Below are 21,174 nucleotides of genomic sequence, written 5' to 3' on the forward strand. Positions count from 1 at the left end.
TCATTACCACAGAGGATTATCTGGGTGATTTGAAAGGTCTCCCCACCTTTAAAGGTCAACCAGGCTACCAGGGGGTCCTCAGCCAGATGCACATAGAAGTGATGAGGGAAGAAGGGCTGGTCCCTGGAAGGTGGGAGGCCAGGGTTCAAAGAAGCAGAGCTGACCAGGACATCCCAACCAGCAAGACTGAGTCTGGGTGTGTCAACACAGGTAAAAGGCATTAATTACACCACTCTGTCAGGTCTGGGGGTGTAGCTCAGGGGTAGAGCATTTGACTGCAGATCAAGAGGTCCCCGGTTCAAATCCGGGCGCCCCCTGCTTTGTCTCACTTTTTTTTTTTTTTTTTTTTTTTTTTGTGGTACACGGGCCTCTCACTGCTGTGGCCTCTCCCGTTGCGGAGCACAGGCTCCGGACGCACAGGCTCAGCGGCCATGGCTCACGGGCCTAGCCACTCCGTGGCCTGTGGGATCTTCCCGGACCGGGGCACGAACCCGTGTCCCCTGCATCGGCAGGCGGACTCTCAACCACTGCACCACCAGGGAAGCCCTTGTCTCACTTTTAATCCCAGAGTGGGTCTGGCATTACCTGTTTCCCCCTCCCTAGGCCAGGGCACCTGGAGAAGAAAGAGAAAGACTAAAACTCTTTGACTCACAACTCCTCAGAAAGTGCAGACCCAATCTGAAATTCAAAGATACACCTTCAGGTGACTTACAGGAAAATTAAAGTTTACAAGGCACAGACCCCTGCCTCCTCCAGCCCCTCTGGGTTTTCCTCAGCTCCAGCCAGAGATTTCACCTTTCACAGATCCACACCTTCTCCACGGAGGGGGCTGGTGTGTCTTCATTGCACCCCCACGGGTTATAACCTGAAGTAGATGAGCCTAGAGGAGCCCTTGTACTCCTGCAGTGGGGTAGCTGCTTAGCTTCCTGAGCCCCTCATGCTGGGCTGCAGGTCAGAGGCCCTGGACTTAGGCACCACGTCCCCAGGTCCTAGTGCTCCCACTGGGTCTACTCCAGACTCACAGACCCAGACCAGGGTCTGGGGAAGAACAGGATTCTGCTTGGCTCTGTGGGACTAATGCCAAGGAGCGAGGGGTTGGGGAAGGGCCGGCCTGACCCTCCCTGCCTCTTGGTTCTTTCTCCTCCATGCAGAATCATTGGCTCCGGCCAGGGAAAGGAAGCTGGAATTATATTCCCAAATCAGTGAAAACGTAAAAATAAGAAACAGGTAAGACGCATCTGTCCTTAAAAGCTCATCTCATTGTTCCAGCCTAATGAAGACCTCTGACCTCTGTAATTATATTCAGAACTCCTTCAGACACTGTGTAGCACCTCTGTCTAATGAGTCCACGAGACCTGCTCTACCGCACACAGAAGGCATCCCTGCTCGCCACCCCCTTCTGCACAAGCCTCTGCCCACGCCCAGCCATTCAGGGCCAAGGACATCATCGTAAAAGCCATGGCTGTATCGGTGGAGGGTCTCTGAACTAAACTAAGGCCACAGTCCCCCAACTGGGCTGCCCATCACACACAGGCAGGTGAGGTGGTGAGAGCAGGAAGGGCTTTCATGGAAAGGAAGTTCAAGGCTCCAGGTTGGACCTCCTGAATTAGAAGGGTTGGGAGTGAGACCAAAGGACTCTATTTTTAACAAACTCCTGAGAAGATCCCAAAGGAAAGTGAAAATTAGGAACCACCAATTTAGTTTTGGGCCCCATATTATAGGGTTGAAAATTATGGCCTTTTTAATTAAGAGACACGTCCAAGCACACACACCTGATTAATAATAGGGTTGAGGCCAGATCCACAGGGCTAGTCTCAGGTTCTTCCTGTTCCCCCAGCCCTGGGGCAAGGCACGACCGGGCTGGCTTCATCTGCTTCCCACTCCCATGGCCAAGCCCTGACTGAGTGGAGGGAGATAGGCCTTCCCAAGAGACGACCTGAAAGGTTTCTACCCGATGTCTGGTACTAAATGAGATAAGCTTGCAGGGGCCTGAAAATCTGAACCACACACCTGTTCACCTGCAGTCAGAGGCTCCTCCCCTGCTCCAGGAGCCCACTTCAAACCCTTTCCTAAGTGACACCATCTCATGGTTGTGGCCTCTCCAGGGAGGGGTCCTCCAGCACCCCAGTCATTTCCATTTCTCCCTGGTTGGCCCCATGGCCTGGCTGACCCACCCTCTCCTGACCATAAGCTCCTTTTCCTACTGGGCCCTCATTTGAGTGCCCAGAAGCTTCTTCTGCTAAAACAGAAGAAGGACGTTCCAGTGTTGGGCTGACAAGGAATAATTCAAAAGTCCACCTGAAGCCACAGGAAAGGGACTGACCAGCACAGTGGGGTTGGGTGACGGACCAAACCATCTGGGTTTGTGACAAAGGAAGGGCTGTGACCAAGGGGTCCTGAGCCCACCTCTTCTCTCTTCTGTCCTCCTAGAGATTTCAGTGTGGGGGACAGCAGCTGTTTCAGGGGATAAAAGGATGCTCATTAGGGGGCACCGGGATTTGAACCAGGGACCCCCTGACCTGCAGTCAAATGCTCTCCCCCAGAGCTGTAGCCCCTCTCTGGGGGGCGTGTGGTCTAGTACTGTTCACCAGTGTGTGCCACCCACCCCCCCCAGCAAGAGCACACTGGCATTCCTAGTCACCCCTAGTCTGCCCCTGGGCACCTGGCAGACAGGTCTCACTGCAAACTCACCCTTTTCTGGCTATGACCTCATGCTCCCCTGTGCCTTGTGGGAACCCAGAAGCCTCCTCTGAGGTTTCCCTCCCTCAGCGCCCACCTGGGGCCACCTCACCGTCCCCTCTAGAAACACGGCAGGGACTTTGGGTCCCTCTACCAGCTCATCCTCTGTGGTCTTTTCCCCTCAAGCCCATGACCTTGGCAGAGTCTCCAGAGACTTGGTGGACACCAGGGCAGGTATTTGGCCACAAAGACTGCAGCCTCCACGCGAGGCCCAAATGCAGCACCGGTTCCCGCAGGAGGCCCCAGACCAGCAGGTGGGCACAGCTGCAGCGGTGCCAAGCCTGGCCCTTTGGGACCCTCCTTGCCAAGCCTTGCCCCACAGCAGGACAGACCACCCCCCACTGAAGGATGGGCTCCTTTCCTCCGGCAGATACGTGGCGGTGATGTCACTACCTGACCCTTCTTAACAGCTAAAACATCAGATGGCTGCCACCCAGGGGGCCGTGGAGGACCCTGGAAAAGTCCTGTTAGGAAAGGGACTCGATTATTCTTATAACACGGATAAGTTCTGTATGGTGAAAAGAAGAAGAAGGAGGAAGAAGGAGAGGAGGAGGGGGGCGGGAGGAAAGGAAACATTTGCTTCTTTTAAGAATACCTCGCGTCACTGCCTTGCCTGTTGTTGAGTACATTACAGATTTTCAACAAACATTTGTTGACTAAAAAACATATAGAAAAATTTAAAAACACAATTAAGCATCAGGAAGAAAATAAAAATTAATCTCACAAGTAAACTAACTGCTGGTAACAGTCTGGTTTCTCTTCTTCCAAACTTAATAATATATAGCCCTAGGCTGGGGGATCCAACTTTTGCTGCTACGGGGGTTGAGTCAATTTCCAGCTACTTTCAGCTGTCATCCTATTCAGGCTGCATTTCTCCCTTAACAATGTTCTCCGTCCTGTTCTGTAAAGATAAGAACTGGGGATGTAACAGCACGCATATGCCTGCATTGGTCTTTCTTTCGTGCCAAAATTACTGTAATTCTTAAAAAGTTGGTGGGTACTTTCCAAACAGGGCTGGTGGGAACGTAATTGATGTATCTTTGCTGGAAGGCTATTGGGTAATCAAAAGACAAATTCATGCCTTTGTTTTATTCATATGGGTGTGCAAAGATGCATGTACATGGTTGGGCATCGCAGTGTTGTTTGTGAAAATGGAAAAATGAGCTGCAGAGATGTGCATTCTGGGTAGGTCCTAAGAACTCCACAGGGACCCTTTGGATCAAGGCTGTGGACCTACAGGCTGTCAAGGCAGTCACTTCCCGCCAGCGTGTGGTATGGTGATCAAGGGCACATTTTAGCCCCTTCCACTAAAAACCTCCATCCTTAATTCAAATTAGAGAACGTATGTCAATGACAGCATCTCTCACCAACATTCCCAGTCTACAAAGACACGTGATGCAAATGGTTTTCAAAGATGCGAAAACTCTAGTAAGTAATGCATTTTTAAGGTTGTATGGTTGGGGCTGTCTTCTAACCCTTGTGTTGGTTGAAGCTTTGTGGTGAGAGTGGGGGCATGCAAAGCCTCATCAGTACATGCCACCTTTCCAATCCCTTAAAGTCTTTAGATTTGGTCTTCAAGAATTTTCTGGCATCTCCATTTCATCTATCCTTGAACAACTTTGATTCCTGGTTTTGATGAACGAGTTGAGCAAACAACAAAATTATGACAACGCTTCAAAGTAGGACACTGGATCCAGAGTTCGGCAGAGTTTAACACTAGATATTTCCTTCTTGTCCAAAAGCCGTCAAGAATTCATTTCCACACACATTCCCTAGACTTTTGTTGTTATAAATCAGCCGAGTCTTGTGATTATTTTTGCGTTTAAGCCTTCACTGGCAAGGGGGACTTTTTAATTGGCTCTCCAGGGTATGGTGGGATTTTCTCAAGTTATAGCTCAAAAGAAAAAGAGGAGGCGGGGTGGGGGGGTGAGGTGAGAGAGGAGGTAAAGCAGGAACCGTATCCACAGGAGAGAAGGAGGGGCTTCTTCAGCTGGCAAAGGAGGTTCCGAAGTTGTTGTGGTGAGGTATTTTCGGGGTTCTACAAATCTTCTCGTGAAGCCTCATGACGACTCTGGGATCTCACTCTTTCCACATCAGAGCCCTAAGCTTTCACACCGGGGAGGCTGTGAATTAAACTGACGTTGTCATTCAGCAGTCTTGCAGCATCAAACACTGCCTTTGGTTTTCTGCTAAATCATATGGCTGCTAGAGAGAAGAGATTTTGATTCTTCTCATTGGGATTTTCATTGTTTTTCTAGACTCCTTTGGTGCCTTTAGCGTCAGTCAGCTTCCAGTTCAATGATAAGAAGCACAAAGGTATCCGGAAGCCTTACCCCATAGGCACTGCATTCCTGATGGCCACTAGCGATAATTTACTTTCCCATCGTGCCAGGGTGGAATATAAGTTATGACAGATTCCCAGGCCTGAAGAACTAATTGGATTTCCCCTAACTGTAGTTTTAACTAGTCTGGGTAATTAATACCATTTTCATGAGGCTGTGTTGCCTGAAACCCACTCCTAACACCAATTTATGTACCAGGTAGGAAATTTGGGTGTAAAACCAGAAACTAATTTTGAAACAGATGAAGCAGCACTTGTCAGGTAGTTCATGACACCGAAGGGAAAGAGGTGTAGACACTCGATGGGCTCCGAGGGGAACCAAGATTGCACAGAGGCCCAGTCTGTGAAGAAGGGTAAGGCCAGAGCCGATGCCACATCCATGTCACCAGACGGAAATCTCAACTCCTCCTGCTTCTGTGTTTCACTCAATGTCCGAAGTCTGCGGTGGCTATGCTGAGGGCACTCGCCCGAGTCCTCACTACCAGACAGTGGGAGACCAAGTGTCTAGTATTTTTGGCTTATGCAGTAAGAAATGAGGGTATGCCTTTCAGTAAAATTCATGTAATTGCATATTCCCCAAACATGTGATAGGGTTCAGATGCTGTGCGTCAATAAAAGAAAACGTTCCCCACAGCCCACGTGAGTGGGGATATGCATTATGGAAGTCACCTGGGGCTGCAGGAGCGCAGAGGAGCCTTCCTGTAGATCTGATCTGATCTGATCTTCCTGTAGATCAGCCTGTGAAAGGAAACTGGAATCGCAACACTCAGAGCCCGGATTTGAACCCGGGATGGCATGACCTGCTTTCCTGAGCAAGAAGAACGAATCTCATCTGATGAGCGCATTTTCGTCTCCTGGACCAAGTCCTGAACTTCAACACTAAGACCTCTGCTTGCTTGTCGGGTGTGCCCTGGTGAATTGGCCCCTCCTGTCTCCCTGCTCCGTTTCCTGCAGCCCCCAGACCTGGCAGCTATCTATGCCTGTAGCCTTACAGAGGGAAACGCTGGTAAATCAGCTCAAGGAGAAAGAAAAGACAATCAGTAGTGTTTGATTTGTAGTATTTGCCAAGTTGCAAATACTCCCACCATGGCCAATATCGAGCTGCCAATGGTTTAACGTTGCTCCCTGGCTGGAGGCACCAGCTTTGATATCTACAGCTGGAAGTGTCTTTAGCATCATCGTGAAGAGTGGTTCCCATAAACTTTGGTTGTCTCTCAGTCTTTGGAGTTTAGGAGGGATTAACAGGAGGCTGTGCCCGTCAGATGTAGTGTATCAGGATCCCCAGGGAATCTGAATTTTTAACAAGTTCTCAAATAGTTTGAATGTATAGTCAGGTTTGATAAACACTGCGTGGTCTCATCTCTGTAGATCTGGCTGACTGATCTCACTGCTAACGAACCCTCTTGTGTCCGATAACTCGCCTCTCCTTCCCACAGGCTGCTCCCTTGGGTGCCCCACCACCTCTTTTCCCCACTATCTTGCAGCCTTCTCGGATTCCAGGCTGAAGGCACTGCTCGTAAAGCCATGGCTTGTAGTTGGTACTGAGGCTCCCTCCTTCCCACTCTGTATCTTCTCTGTATCCGATCTATATCTACATCCACACTGTAATTCCTGAAGTCCCACCCTTTCTTAACCACAGACCTATTTTCAGCAAGGAGACTGCTGAAAGCTGTAGATTCCACTGACATTAACGTTTGGCAACCCTCAGGAGCAGCTTCCGTTTTCAGCTATTTCAGGTTGTGTGACCGGAGGTAAGAGATGATCCCAATACAGTCAGAGAAAGTCCCGGGTTTCAGTCCATACAGAGTGACACTTGAGCTTATGATTCACTTTCTTTTAAACTGCTAGGATGGGCTTCCCTGGTGGTGCAGTGGTTGAGAGTCCGCCTGCTGATGTAGAGGACACGGGTTCGTGCCACGGTCTGGGAAGATCTCACATGCCACGAGGTGGCTGGGCCTGTGAGCCATGGCCGTTGGGCCTGCGCGTCCGGAGCCTGTGCTCCGCAACGGGAGAGGCCACAACTGTGAGGCCGCGTACCCGCAAACAAACAAACAAAAACTAGTTACTAAACTGCTAGGATCGGCCATCCAGGCCTGAAGCCACTTCTAGTATTCCATGGGAACTCGACTTGATCCCTTGGAAACAGGAGGCAAATATTCACTCAGCTTTTTCTACTATATCATATGGGCTCCTAGATTTGCATCCCCTCAACTACCTAGATTTTCATTATCTTCAGGTCCAATAAGGCCAGGATCAAACCACATTCCCATCTTTTCTCTGAGGGTCTTTTTCCTATTACTCATTCCTGGTACCAATCAGGACACTTTGATTAAAGAAGAGGCCATCCCAGGCTAAGGGAAACACAGAAGGCAGTCTTGCCAGGATGGCAAGGAGCTCAGAGCACTGAAAGGAGGCCAGAAGATCTTCCCTTATAAAATGCTCATAAAGTGGGCAGGATTTCAGCAGGTCCTGGTAAGGGAGCCATTGTTGCCACCACAATGGATACTGGCTGCAGCCAATGGCCTCACTGTCCTTGCCACACCTCTGCCACCTCCAGAATGAATTCCAAGTTCTCCTACTTCTAGGTGTGATTTATTCTACATTCATAGTCTTATTGATGGGCCTATAGTTGGCCAAGCTTAAGGCATTACCAACTGTGCTGGTTAATTTTATGTGTCAACTTGTTTAGGCTCTGGTACCCAGATATTCGGTCAAATCCTAATCTAGACGTTGCCATGAAGATATTTTTTTAGATGTGATTTACATTTACATCAGTAGACTCTGAGTAAAGCAGGTGACCGTCCATAATGTGGACGGGCCCCATGCAATCAGTTGAAAGCCTTAAGAGAAAAAGACTGAAGTCCCCTGAGAAATAGGGAATTCTGCCTCCAGACAGCCTTCGGACTCAAACTGCAATGTCAACTCTTCCCTGGGTCTCCAGCCTGCTGACCTGCAAGATTAAGACTTGCCAGAGCCCTCAATGTCATGTGAGCCGATTCCTTCAAATCAGTCTCTCTCAACAAACGTATGGACACCAAGGGGGGAAAGTGGCGGGGCGGGGGTGGTGGGGGGATGGGTTGGGAGATTGGGATTGACATATATACACTAATATGTATAAAAGAGATAACTAATAAGAACGTGCCATATAAAAAAATAAATAAAATTAAATTAAAAGAAAATCAATCCCTCTCTCTTTCTCCTGGCATTTTTGTCTACCTCAGCCACAGACAGGTTCCTGTCTTCCTCCAAGACTGAGACAATTGTGAATTCCCCAGAAAAGGAGTTAAAAGGATTCACATGCTGGGCAAAAAATGAAAAAAGAAAAGGGAATAAACGTTCACTACGGGATCTATGAGAACTGACTCCTCCTTGAAGAAATCGGGTTCATCTAGAGCTGCAGGTGTCAGGGGAGGGGTTCTGGTGAAGACTTGCACTGCTTCTTCCCTTTGCAGGCTAAATCAGTGTGGTGGAAAAAGCTGGAGGTAGAACCTTGTGTTCAGTGAGTAAAAGCAAGTTTGGGCAGGGGGCACCTGGGCTTGAACCAGGGACCTCTTGATCTGCAGTCAAATGCTCTACCCCTGAGCTATACCTCCACCTACTCACCTATGTTTAATAAGCACCCTAAACCCGCAGAGCCTCACCCTGGGTGTCACGTTTTGAGACGTGTACTTGCTACTGCTCTTCCGTCCCACACCCCTGCAAAGGGATGCTCTTCTCACTGTGCCCACCCCCTTCCCCTGGCTGAAGGCACTGGCGTTGAACTCACTGAGGTTTGCAGCTGGAACATCCTTCTGACCCACCTAGAAGAACAGGACTCGAAGCATTGGCTACTCAACAGACTCTTTGAGGTTACAGTGGAAAAGGCAGGGCTGGGCAAAGGTAAGTGCTCTTGGGCCCCACCTGAGAATCCCTAAACCAGACTCTCTGGGAAGGGGACGAGGGGACAGTGAGTGCCTCTAAGAAGCTCCTAATGATTCTGACTCACAGATAGCTTTGGAGCTATTGATTTAATCTTCATGGTACAGATCTGACAAAAATGACAGTAGTAATTAAAATCATGGCCAAACAAAACACAACAGATTAATGACCAAGTCACAGCCAGAATCCACAGCTATGCTTAAGGGCCTCTTTGCACTAAACATATTGGGCAGGAGAACCGCCTCCTTTATCTCTTCTCTTCTTCCTCTTCCCTCTCCATTTGCCGCATCCTTCCAGTGTCAGATGCAAAAAGCAACCTAAAGAGAGGATGCAATGCGTGGAAAAGTGATGAAGTGGGAATGAGAGAGTTTTATGGGCAGAAACTCAAAAAGGCGAGCCCAACATGCAAGCAGGTTGCAGGCCTCTGCTTGTATCACGTGAGCTAACATCCCATCAGTCAAAGCCAGTCACAGGACCAAGCCGTATATCAAAGGCAGGGAAATATGTCCCACTTCTAATGGGAGGATCTGAAAAGTCTTGTGGCAAAGGGCACAGATAGAATAAGTGAAGAACGGGGGCTAACTGTTTAATCTATCACGGTCTGCCCTCTCGGTCATAATTATTTACATCTCTCCCACGTGCAAAATATACTCAGCTTTATCCCAAGTCCCCAGAGCCTCAGGCAGTCAAAGTCCAGGATCTACATAAGATCCCTTGATCTGGAAACATATGAACTTAAAGATAAGTTATCCACCCCTCACATATGCCAAATCCAGTGACAGTACAGGAACAGACTTACGTCAATAAACATCTACATTCAAAGACTGAACAAAATAGGAAACACATGGGTATGCAAAAGAAACTTCCATGCTCCCTTCTACATTTGGGCACAGCCAGAGCCTCCTCCTAGATACCGATTTCAGTATCTGCCAGTCTTATTCACAATAATGTTGCATAACAAGCCCCCCCCCCCACCACTAACACACAATGATAAGCATTTATGTCACGCCCATGGGTTTGCAGGTTGAATTTGAATCGGCTGGTCTAGGCTGGGCTTGGCCGGGTGGGTGGGCCTCAAGCTGTGGGTCTAGTTGGCCTTAGCTCCTCTCAGTGAATTGGGCTCAGGGCTGGGCCTTGTGTGTTCATGTTGGGGCCCAGGCTGAAGGAGAGAACCTTACTGGGCCAGCACATCTCAGGGTAAGAGTGGAAGTCCCAGAGGGTAAGCCCAACCTTGCAAGTAGATCTCAAGGCCCTGCTTGTATCATATCTACCAACATCCTATTGGCCAAAACACATCACATGGCGTGCCAGTTATCAATTTATTGACTGGTGGCTCCAAATTCACCCTTCTGTACCTGCTGTGGGATAACGGACTGGATTCTTTAAGCATTTCTCCTTTAAGTGAGCGCAATGTTAACAGTTGTCAGTAGAGGGCGCAGGAGGGACACTGCAGGAGAAAGGGGTCTTCTCGCTCTGGCTCCTGTTGCAGGTTGGGCGGTGGTGCAGCTGTGTAAGGACACCTGGTGTGCTCTGCCCCAGACACACGCCCAGAGAATGAAGTCCCTCGGTGACCTCGCTGGGCTGGTGACCACCTCCATACCCGACCCCCAACCCCACTCCCGGGCCCCCAACCCCCTCTGTGTACCTGCCTGCCAGCCTCGGCTTGCCTCTGCCCAGAGGTCTGGCCCCTACGTCCTCCAGGCGCAGACACTGCACGCTCCAGGATCAGTGGTTGCTAGGGATTTGTTGCGGAGGGAGAGAGGCTGGCAGGCAGGTACACAGAGGGGGTTATTCCTCATAAGTATAGCAGGGGGAATTTTTAGGGCAGTGACACTATTCTGTGTGGTATTTCAATTGTGGGTACATGACGTTATGCATTTGCCAAAAACCCACAAAACTCTACAAAACTGTACAACACAAAGCATGAACCTTAATGTAAACCATGGACTTCGGTTCATAATAATGTATCAATATTCATTCACCATTTTTATCAAATGTCACACTGTTGTAAAATGTTAATGATGGGGCCACCGGGAGGCGGCAGCTGAGGTGAGGGGTAGAGGGGAACTCTCTATACTTTCTGCTCCATTTTTCTGTAAACCTAAAACTGCTCTAAAAAACAATGTCTATTAATTTTTTTTAAAGTGATAGCAGGTAGGACTACCTGGATTATGAATCAGAGGCCCCATGATCCATGTTTAAATGATCTACCTATGAGCTGTTATTATCTAAAAAGCATCTTTCCACCCATAATGCTATCTGGATCTGTAACTCAGCCAGCCACCTGGGTATTCGTGGCCTTCCACGAAGCCGGGGGTCTGCCCCAGGGCAGATGAACACCTTGCCCACCAGGTCTCCTTCCCACCGTCTCCCTCCTTGCCCACCTGGCAGCTTCTCAGGCCCCTGCAAAGGGCACTGGCTTTGATAATCATACACGTTTAGGCAAAATGCCCTTTAAAATCATCCAGTATCGTCTTCCCCCAGACGTGTCTGTCCGATCGGCTAGTGCTTGCAGGGTAGGAAGAGGTGGGAGGAAGAGCAGAGTATGTGTTGTTTTTAAAATAAAGGGTATCCAGATCCCTCCTTAGGGTCTCTGGGGCACAACTGCTAATTCAGTCGGCTCCCTGGCCCTTCCTGCCTATCAACTCACTTGAAAAGAGAAATAGTAAATGGGAGAACCGACCTAGCACATACGTTTCTCCTCGGATCAAGACAAAACCTCTAATTCTGGATGAGGAAAACTTCCAACCATTTCCTGAGTCAGAAGATGACCTTTCCTACCTTTTCTCCCCTCTCCTGTCCTGTCTGCTAAGCCCCTCTAGAGGAAAGTAGCCAAATTTAGAGAGCTACCTAACAAGGGGCGGGTGTCGGTACCGAGGAGGTCTACAGTGACCACCTGTGTGGATTCAGGATGGAAAGAAAACTGACAGGGGGCACCCGGATTTGAACCGGGGACCTCTTGATCTGCAGTCAAATGCTCTACCCCTGAGCTATACCCCCGCCACAGATTCCAGGTTCTTAACTTGCATCATGTCAGTATGTCTCAATATCCAGGTATGCTGTACACTGCAATTATCAGCCGTTCTCGGCGAGCTGGTGAGAACCTGCAGAACCGCATCCCTCAGCGACGCCCTCTGGTCACCAACCTCCCCTTCATTTCCCACAAAAGTGCTTCCTTCTTGTTGGACGATTCCTCTACAGACTGAATGTCAGCTGTTTGTTTGTTTCCTTTTTTCTTCTGTGTGAAACTAATTATCCCTCACCCATCTGCTTTTTGTCCTGTGGATTTATACATTTTTATTGCTTTATTATAATTAGGAAAATGTTATTTCTAAGACCCGTATAAGTGAAAATATAGACATAAATAAAGTAAAATTAAATAGCTCTGACAGATATGTAGTGGGTTGGCCAAAACGTTCGTTCAGGTTTCTCCATAAGATGTTACAAACTAATGTTTTGGACAACCCAATATTTTAGCAGGGAAAAAACACATTTTTCCCCCCAAGGAAGTAAAAAACTCAAACCATATCTCCAATCTCTGCAGCCTCAAATGTACTGTTTGCACTGTTAAATGTAGGTTTTTTAAAAAAAAATTTATATTGGAGTAGACTTGATTTACAATGTGTTGGTTTCAGGCGTACAGCTGTACAGGGTTTTAAAAAACATAAATGTTCTGACTTAAACCCAGGATATTCATAGTTACTAAGGATTGTTCAAAATGTATATTTTCTCATTGTTTCTAAATTATGTACTTTCTTCCCTTACTATTTGGGTGTTACTTAAAAAATGTGTTGTAGCTAAGAATTATAATCCAAAGTACTGAGCACTGATAAGCATATCCTTTTATACACATGAACCATGTATTTCAAAATTTTCTAAAAATTTGCTGCTTTGGTGAGAAGTGCAATTGAATAATAAAGTTGTCTTTACTGACATTTTATAACATTATAAAATAAATATTTTTTAGGTATGAAGAAAAATAACTTCCAATCTAGAATTCTGAACCCAGGTAAACTAACATTCAAGCAAGAGGACAAAATAAAGACATTTCAGATGTGCAGAACCAAGAGCATTTATTGGAGCAGAGCCTCACAGAAGGAGAAAGAAGGGAGATGAGCCTGGGGAGAAATAGGAGAATGCAAAGTTGAAGGATGACTCCCCTGTGGTACCTTCTCTCCTGAGCTAGGGTCTGCTACTGGATATCTTCATTTAGAGATCCTGTACGCTTCTCAAACCAAACATGGGCAAGAGGAAATTATTAGTTCTCACCCTTAACCTGCTCCCCACCCCTCAACTGTGTTGCCCAGCTAAGTAAAGGCACGATTCTCCCAGCGACTCTGCCAGACACCTGCCAGCCACTGTCAATTCGTCCCTTTTGCATCCAAAGCCCACGGCAAGTCATGCCGGCTCTTCGGTAGGATGTATCAGCATCTGAGCCCATCTGGCCGCACACCATCAGGACTTGCGGTCAAGGCCCTACTCTCTGTCCCCCACCAAACCCACCGTCACACTCTCCTGACAGGTCTCCTTTCTCCCCGTCCATCTACTTCCACTGGGCACCAACGTGATCTTTTCAAACGTGAGTCAGATTCTGTGTCCCGCTTGGTTCGGCAGCTCCCTGCTCTGCTCGGAATGAAATCCCAAGTCCATCCTCCTTGGAACCCGCAGGAGCTGGCCCTGGCTGCCTCTCCCCCCAACCCCTTCCTTTCTTGTTCCCAGCGCTTGCCCCCAGCCATACTGGTCTTTGCTGTTCTGCCAAAGCGTCAAACACGCTCCACCTTGGAGCCTGGCACCTTTCCCTGGACACAGGCCGGGGCCCCTTCCCATCACTCACTGCTCCGTCCAGAGTCTGCTCAGCAGCAAGGCCTCCTCTGGCCGCTTTGTTTAAATTGCACCCCATCATTTTTCAGCCCTTTGCTCTGTTTTTGTTTTTCTCACAGTCCCTATTATGACCTGCATTACAGCAATATAGATTTTTATTAATTATCTGTCACCCTCACCGCGATGGAAGCTCCGGGAAGGTGGACCCTTCATCTGTTTTCTTCTGTGTGTCTGGCGCTTACTGAGCTCTCAAAACTATTTGTTGTATAAATGGATGAATAAACGTTAAACAAAGAAACGGATCAACACGCAGACAAAGAAGTTCACCCTCACCTATAGGGCGGGCAGCATGCAATCCGCGGAGGGGCTGGACAGAACACAAAGGTGGGGGAAGGGTGAATCTGCTCTCTGCTTGAACTGGGACGTCACTTTCTCCTGCCTTCAGACCTCAGCGCTCCTGATTCTCCAGCCTCTGGACTCGGACCAGACCTTACACTATTGGCTATCTTGGTTCTCAGGCCTCCAAGCTTGGATGGAGCTTCACCACCTGCTTTCCTGGACCTCTAGCTTGCAGAAGACAGATGGTGAAACCTCTCAGACTCCATAATCACTGAGCCGATTCCTCACAATAAATCACTTTCTATTTCTATATATAACTATATGCATCCTAGTGGTTCTGTTTCTATGGACAACCCTGACCAATATGGTGATTCTATGTGCTAATTTGCTTGGGACAGTCCCAGCTGATGCGTGTGGTCCCAGCATCAATATGAATAGCATCCCTTTTCTCTCGCAAAGGTTTCCTGGTTGGATGATAACTAGATGGTTCTCCGACACATGATGAAAGTGGAATTACAAACGAGCGGGGAAAGGGCCAAATTGTTCAACAAATGGTACTGAAATAACTGGTTTTCCATATTAAAAACAACAACAACTACTACTACTTAAAAACCCTCACCACACAGAAAGGTAGATTCCAGATGAATTAAAGACCTAAATGTGAAAAAAAATTTTTTTTAATTATTTGAATTAAAAATAGGAGACTTGGGCTTCCCTGGTGGCGCAGTGGTTGAGAGTCCGGTTCGTGCCCCGGTCCGGGAGGATCCCACATGGGCCCGTAAGCCATGGCCGCTGAGCCTGCGCGTCCAGAGCCTGTGCTCCGCGACGGGAGAGGCCACAGCAGTGAGAGGTCCGCGTACTGAAAAAAAAAAAAAAAAAAAAAAAGGGAGACTTTCAGGAACAGTTCTTGGAACTTTCCGAGATGCTGTTCCCAGGTTATATTCCTCAAATTTGGCTCAAATAAAATTTTCCACTTCTTTCATAAAAAAAAAAAAAAAAGGAGACTATCTTTATACTCTCAGGGAAGGGAAGGATTTAACACAAAAGACACATACTATTTCTTAAAAAAAGATAGATTGATTTGTTTTCATCAAAAGAAAAAGTAACATATAATATTTTAAGATGAGTAACAGTTGTTTCCATGGAGAGAGGCATGATACCATTTGCAATCTTTCACCAAATTATCTTTATCTGGCTTAATGACAGCTAGCTTGAACCATAGGTCAGATTTCCAAATCTGGTGATTTCATTTCATATTCCTTATTTCTGTTAAGTCATGATAACTTAAAGGTCATAAGGTATAGTGGCAAGTGTTTGGTGATCCTGGCAGATAACTATGGTTACTCAAATTTCTCACTAAAGACTGCTCTCCACAATCGCTCAGATATGAGGTTGACAAGCACATGGTCCTTAAACCTGGGAGTTGAGTACACCAACGTGGGAGAGAGCAGTGAATGTATTTCTAGTCCACTCTGGCTTTGGGAGGTATTTCCTTAGATTCCTCTGTAGCATTTGGATGTGGTTTTCACATATGCCTAGTAACACACCATTAGTTCCTGTCTCTACCGTGAATGAACAAAATCATCATGGACAGGGAATCAGCTAAACACAACTATTGAATTATTGTTCCACAAACAGGTCTCCTTAACCAAACAACGAAAAAGCATGGTATTAAAGCCCTGGAGTGATAGATTCTGGGTAGTCAAAATATTTGTACACCTGAGATATTCCACTTGTGCCTCAAGGCCATAGAAATGGGTCTTCTCAGCCTTTTGAAGAAATGTTTTAATCTCCTCTCTCATTTCAAAAACTCACACAAGCACTCTTAGCAGCCAATATTTGTCAGTGTGGAAATGCAGAATTGTGTATTCACTCCCATTTCTCCCATTTCTGTGGCCAGGATGCTAAAATGATAGCTCCTGGGGGTAGCCGGCAATCCTGTGTTCCTTGTCCTGTAGCTGCATGACTCCAATCTCTGCCTCTGTCTTCACACGGCCCTCTTCCTGTTGGTGTGTCCGTCTCTTCTCCTTTTATAAGGACACGAGTCATTGGATTAGGACCCACCCTAATCCACTATAACCTCATTTTAACTAATTACTAATAATATCTGCAAAGGCCCTATTTCTAAATGGGTCACTTTCCCGAGTACCGGGGTTAGCACTTCAACATACATTTTGGGGGGCACAATTCAACCCATACAAAAGGCTTGCCTGCTCCTTAGACACACAGAAGCAGCAGTGAGTTCCTGGAGTCTGAAAGTGGCGTCAAGGGTAAAAGGTACCCACTAGGGGTTGTTGACATGCGAGGGCTTGTAGCTCAGAGGCAAAACTTTCTGGCTACAGATCAAGAGGACACTGGTTCAAATTCACATCCACCTTATTTATTCGCTACTGTTCCTCACAAAGATGTCTGAGAAAGTGAACATGAGCTCAGAGGGAGAAAATAAAAACCTCAGGTAACACCGAGGCACTGCAGTTGTAAAATGTCAAGCTGTAAAATGCCTCTTGGAGAAACGTTCTTCTCATCAGAGACGATCAGAAACTGCTGCGTGGAATTTTATCAGTAAGAATGGAACTGCCCACTTTTCCCGGAGCTGATACCGTTCACCCAGTATCCCCGGAGCCCAACACAGTTTCCAGCTCATGGCCAAGTGCTCAGAAACATGTGTTGCGCACGTGTGCCCATTTCTTCTCCTCAAAGAGCACTGAAATCTCAGCTTCTGCTGAGGGCACCACAGGGCCCAGCACACAGTAGGACCCTAAGAGATGAAGGTTGAATAAAAGCTCCAAGAAGCCTCCAAAGTCAAGGACGTGGCTGCATCTCTAGAGAATTCCAGGCTTCCACGTTCCAACCTGGATACTCTCCTTTGTGGGACCGAAGATACCCTCTCGTCCTCTGTTTCCTCATCTGTGATACGGGAGGAATAACACAACCCCCTGGGGCTGGATTTTTCTGAGACAAACTGGGACCGAAGATACCCTCTCGTCCTCTGTTTCCTCATCTGTGATACGGGAGGAATAACACAACCCCCTGGGGCTGGATTTTTCTGAGACAAACTGGGATCTTCAGCTCGAATTGTGCTGCTCTGGATGGAAGAGGTGGGTCTGCTCCTTGACTTGCTTGAACGAGTTTTCCCCATATTGGGGAGGGGGGCAGAAGCTTCTTAAGATTTAGCTTCCTAAATGGTAAACTGGGAAGAGGGCTAACCCAGGACAAAGAAGACCACCCTCGGGGCTCCCGGCAGGCACTGGGAGGAAAGGGAGAGGGTCTCAGGACACACGTCTTTGGTGGAGTAGAGGCACCAGTGCTCGGTAAACCCACAGAAGGAGCAATGGTGAACAGGCGCCCTGGGTGTGACTGCAAGTGTGAAAGGGCCTGGTCACAGATGTGTGGATCTAGAGCAGTGGTTCTCAAAGCATGGCCCCAGACCAGCAGCATCAGCATTACTTGAGAACTTGCTAATCAGAAACTTTCAGGGGGAGCCCAGTCATCTTTGTTTTAACAAGCCCTCCAGATGATTCTGATGCATCCTAAAATTAAGAACCACGGGTCTAGAACAGATTTCAGAGGATGAGCAGTCTGATCGTGGTCCTTGGTTTTCATCCTGCCTCTTCCCACCAGCTCTGGCTGACCCTGCGGCCAGTGATACAATTCCTAACCCATCCCCTTCTTGGGTGTTTCAGTACCTAAGTCTTCCTGCAGGTGGCGCAGAAGAAGCCGACGTAGATCTGTGGCAGGTGTTCCTCAAAGTGGGGTCTCCCGACCCTCTATGAGGAGCTTGTTCCTAACCCCAGATCGCATCTGCATGTTTGACAAGCTCCCAAGATGATTCCTAAGCACAGGAAATCTGAGGACTGGCCCAAAGGGTGCAGTCCACGCACCAGATCAAATCCTAGTGTCCCCATTAGCTTTTCCCTGTTGTTCTTGAGCTGCATGGCACTCTGCTCCGCTAAGCCCACATTCTAGCCCCCTTGATGGTCCCGAGTAATTTCTTCAGAGGCTCCCATTATGTAGTCTTTACATTTTCTGATGAATGGAAGATAGGGACAAGAGGAAGATGAGAGAGTCATTGGTTTAATTACAGGGTCCTGAACCCGAAGTCAGGAGGATGGATTCAGGTCCCGAGCGTATCTGTAAGGATCCGTGTGTGCTTGGGGGGACCAGTAATCCTGAATCTCTGTTTTCAGATCCCATTGCGAAGGGCACAGACTAGCGACCCTGAAGTCTCTTCCTGCTATAAATATCTGTGTCAGTGCTTTTCCAGAAAGAGCAGGGAGGTGGCTACAGGGAGGGGGAAACTGTTTCTTATTTTGCATCAAGGAAATAAAATTAAAGTGAGGCCAGCTTGGCAGCTTTCAGCAGGCCCAGCGTGATGAGTATCTGTGGCAAAGATTTATAGGAATGTTGGGCATGGCTGCACAGGTATAAGGTAGTACTAAGGCCTGTACCTACGTCAGGGGGTATAGCTCAGGGGTAGAGCATTTGACTGCAGATCAAGAGGTCCCTGGTTCAAATCCAGGTGCCCCCTGCTGTCCTTCACTTTTGCTAGTTGGAGCTGGTGTTGAAGGCTCTGCTCCTTTCCCTAACCCCGGGCCGCAGTACACCGAGCCTTCTCAAATCTGGGAAAAAGTCCAGGGTAACTTAAAACCCTGTCACTGAGCACTACAACCCCAGAGTGATAAGTTCCTCCAACCCTGACTTTTTAATTTCACTTACCACAGGTCTTGTTCTACATAGGCTTGTTTCTACATGTTTTCATTGCCCTAAATCAGCGCTTGCTGGTTAGTGTTTAACAACCAGCTCTTGGGGTTGTTGCTACAAAGCACTGATTTGTAGTGTTTTCCAATTTCATGGTGTAAATAATCTCACCGTATCCAATGTCAAGCCACAAACATAAGATCACTGATCATGGAGTTGGGAAGACATGCTAACAAGTGACTCTCTGGCGTAAGCCAGCTTGAACACACCACTGTCCCTAATCTATCTTCTCTATAGTGGCATGGGCTCTGTGACCCGCCCCCTCACTCTATCCTCACGATGCTTACAGACATCAGAGCAGTGGGTGTTATGGAATCATCCACTTACTTAAGACATATTTGAGTCCTAATCAATGCCAGACACAGGAAAGACAGAGCTCAGCAAGAATCGTTTGTGGTGAGCAAAGGAGTCAAATTAAGAAATGGTCGGGGGCTTCCCTGGTGGCGCAGTGGTTAGGAATCCGCCTGCCAATGCAGGGGACCCTGGTTCGAGCCCTCCCGCAACTAGAGAAAGCCCCTGTCCAGCAACGAAGACCCAACGCAGCCATAAATAAATAAGAAATAAATGGTCAAATGAACGATAAGGATAGCTAGACAAAAGGAGTGTGCTAATCCCTTAAAGGATTTTAAAGGTTAGGGATTGAGACTGAGGGTGGCACGTTGGCACGAGCTGGAAAAAGGGACACCGATAAGGAGGAAGCTGACTTCAGCAAGATGATAGGACATAGGCCCAAATCACAGGTAAGGCACTTACCAAGGGGCTCTGTGGCCTTTAGGAATCCTGAGATCAGATGTTGAATTTTAAACTGTCCTTTTCCATGGCGTGAAACCTTGCGATATCTTCAGATCCTCAGGACAGTGGGCTACACAGACACGGGTCCTGTGTCAGTGATTCCTTGGGTGTGGAGGAGGGGGCTTTGCCCAGGTATGGGGCTGGGCAGGGACTGAGAGTGGTCTCCTGCGGCCTCTCCCTGGAGGCCAGGCCAAGATTGTCAACACTGTATCCCAAAGTTCTGGGAGGTGATCAGCAACAAGGCCAGCGGAGGCCCATGGAAGATTAGAGCGGCTACAGGGAACAACTCTGGGATTGCTGGGCCAGACATTCCCTTTCCCCAAAGAGTCCAGAGGAAGAGAACTGTCGGGGTGGGGGATTGGGGAAGGGCTCTCTGGGCGGCAGGCCCCTCCTCCTCGTTGGACCCGGCCTTCCTCTGCTCCTGTAAGCCTCTGTCAACCAGAGCAGGTTTGCCCCAGAAGCCCACCTTCTCCGAGCTGTCCTAACCGGGGTCCTCCAGACCAGGAATGAGGCTCGTTGGGTTCAGCCGGGGTCCTCTCCCCGGAGTCCGCCACCCTCCCCCAGCCCCACTGCTTCCTTTCTGACCTGGAGAATGGTGGGCTCACGCTTCGTTCATTCATCACATTTACTTGAGGGCCTACTACGTGTCAGGAACTTATGGGGTTACCACAATCAACAAGATAGACCAGCAAATAGTCACACAGATATAGCGGCACACGGGTCAATGCTATGGCGAGCGCGGGAGCGGGGTGACAGATCTGAGCATGTGCTGGGCTCAGGCAGCCACTCTGACCCACACACTATCCCAGCCGAGCGGTCTGGCCTGCAGCCCCCTCCGCACCTCTCGGGACCCGCTTCCCCCACGCCTCCCCGGCGGCCCTAGTCAAGGTCGGTTTGCGGGATGCGTCCTCTGGGAGAGGCGGTTCCCGTTTAATCCGAGCATCCCACCTGGCACATAGGGTGCGCTCAGTAAATAACGGATGCAAGAATGGATGGATGGATGTGTGGATAGATGGGTTTACGTGTGCAAGCACACCGCAAGCTGACCACCCGGCAGATCCCGGCGCCAAGCCCCCCGGCAGCTTCTCGGGGTCTCGGCTGAACCAGTGGGCAGAGGGCGCCCAACAGGCTCGCCCCGCCTTCACCTCGCCCCGCCTTCACCTCGCCCCGCCTTCACCTCGCCCCTCCTCCGGGCGGCGCCGCGGCGCCTTCTGGGAAGTGTAGTTCGCGCCTGCGCCCGGAGGGCCGCGGAGGCTGGTGCCCCTCTCCTGGGATGCGACGCCCCACGCCCGCCCCTCCTCAACGGCCTGCGCGCCCGGCCCGGTTTCCTCCTGCGCCGACCTAGGTCGCAGCCGCCGCTGCCGCCGCCGAGGGTCGCGACGCAGCCTGTGGGCGGGGAGCGGGTGCCCCCGGCCGTGCCGGAAGCCAGGAACGGAGGCTGAGTCCGGGATGGCGCGCCAGGTAAG

The 21,174-nt window shown here is 48.9% G+C and overlaps 1 protein-coding gene and 4 non-coding genes across 7 annotated transcripts in view; 3 read left to right on the forward strand and 2 right to left on the reverse strand.

Annotated features, from left to right (window-relative positions):
- The first annotated feature begins 245 nt into the window (after positions 1-245).
- Positions 246-317, forward strand: TRNAC-GCA (transfer RNA cysteine (anticodon GCA)). The gene has a single exon. It is a non-coding gene; the product is annotated as a tRNA-Cys (tRNA).
- Positions 318-8,601: 8,284 nt separating this feature from the next.
- Positions 8,602-8,673, reverse strand: TRNAC-GCA (transfer RNA cysteine (anticodon GCA)). Its single transcript has one exon. It is a non-coding gene; the product is annotated as a tRNA-Cys (tRNA).
- A 3,253-nt stretch (positions 8,674-11,926) lies between these two features.
- TRNAC-GCA (transfer RNA cysteine (anticodon GCA)) lies at positions 11,927-11,998 on the reverse strand. Its single transcript has one exon. It is a non-coding gene; the product is annotated as a tRNA-Cys (tRNA).
- A 6,616-nt stretch (positions 11,999-18,614) lies between these two features.
- Positions 18,615-18,686, forward strand: TRNAC-GCA (transfer RNA cysteine (anticodon GCA)). The gene has a single exon. It is a non-coding gene; the product is annotated as a tRNA-Cys (tRNA).
- Positions 18,687-20,936: 2,250 nt separating this feature from the next.
- KRBA1 (KRAB-A domain containing 1) overlaps positions 20,937-21,174 on the forward strand; it is a 38,311-nt gene continuing 38,073 nt past the window's right edge. For 2 of the 3 annotated variants that reach the window (XM_073810045.1, XM_073810046.1), the window contains exon 1: positions 20,937-21,169. Coding sequence is in view for 1 of the 3 variants with exons in the window: in XM_033863434.2 (XP_033719325.1) it covers positions 21,158-21,169 (12 nt within the window). In the remaining 2 variants the exon portion in view is untranslated. The remainder of the gene's footprint in view (positions 21,170-21,174) is intronic. The other variant, XM_033863434.2, reaches the window with a different exon arrangement.

Source organism: Tursiops truncatus, chromosome 9 (assembly GCF_011762595.2).
Source record: "Tursiops truncatus isolate mTurTru1 chromosome 9, mTurTru1.mat.Y, whole genome shotgun sequence".
Taxonomy (NCBI): domain Eukaryota; kingdom Metazoa; phylum Chordata; class Mammalia; order Artiodactyla; family Delphinidae; genus Tursiops; species Tursiops truncatus.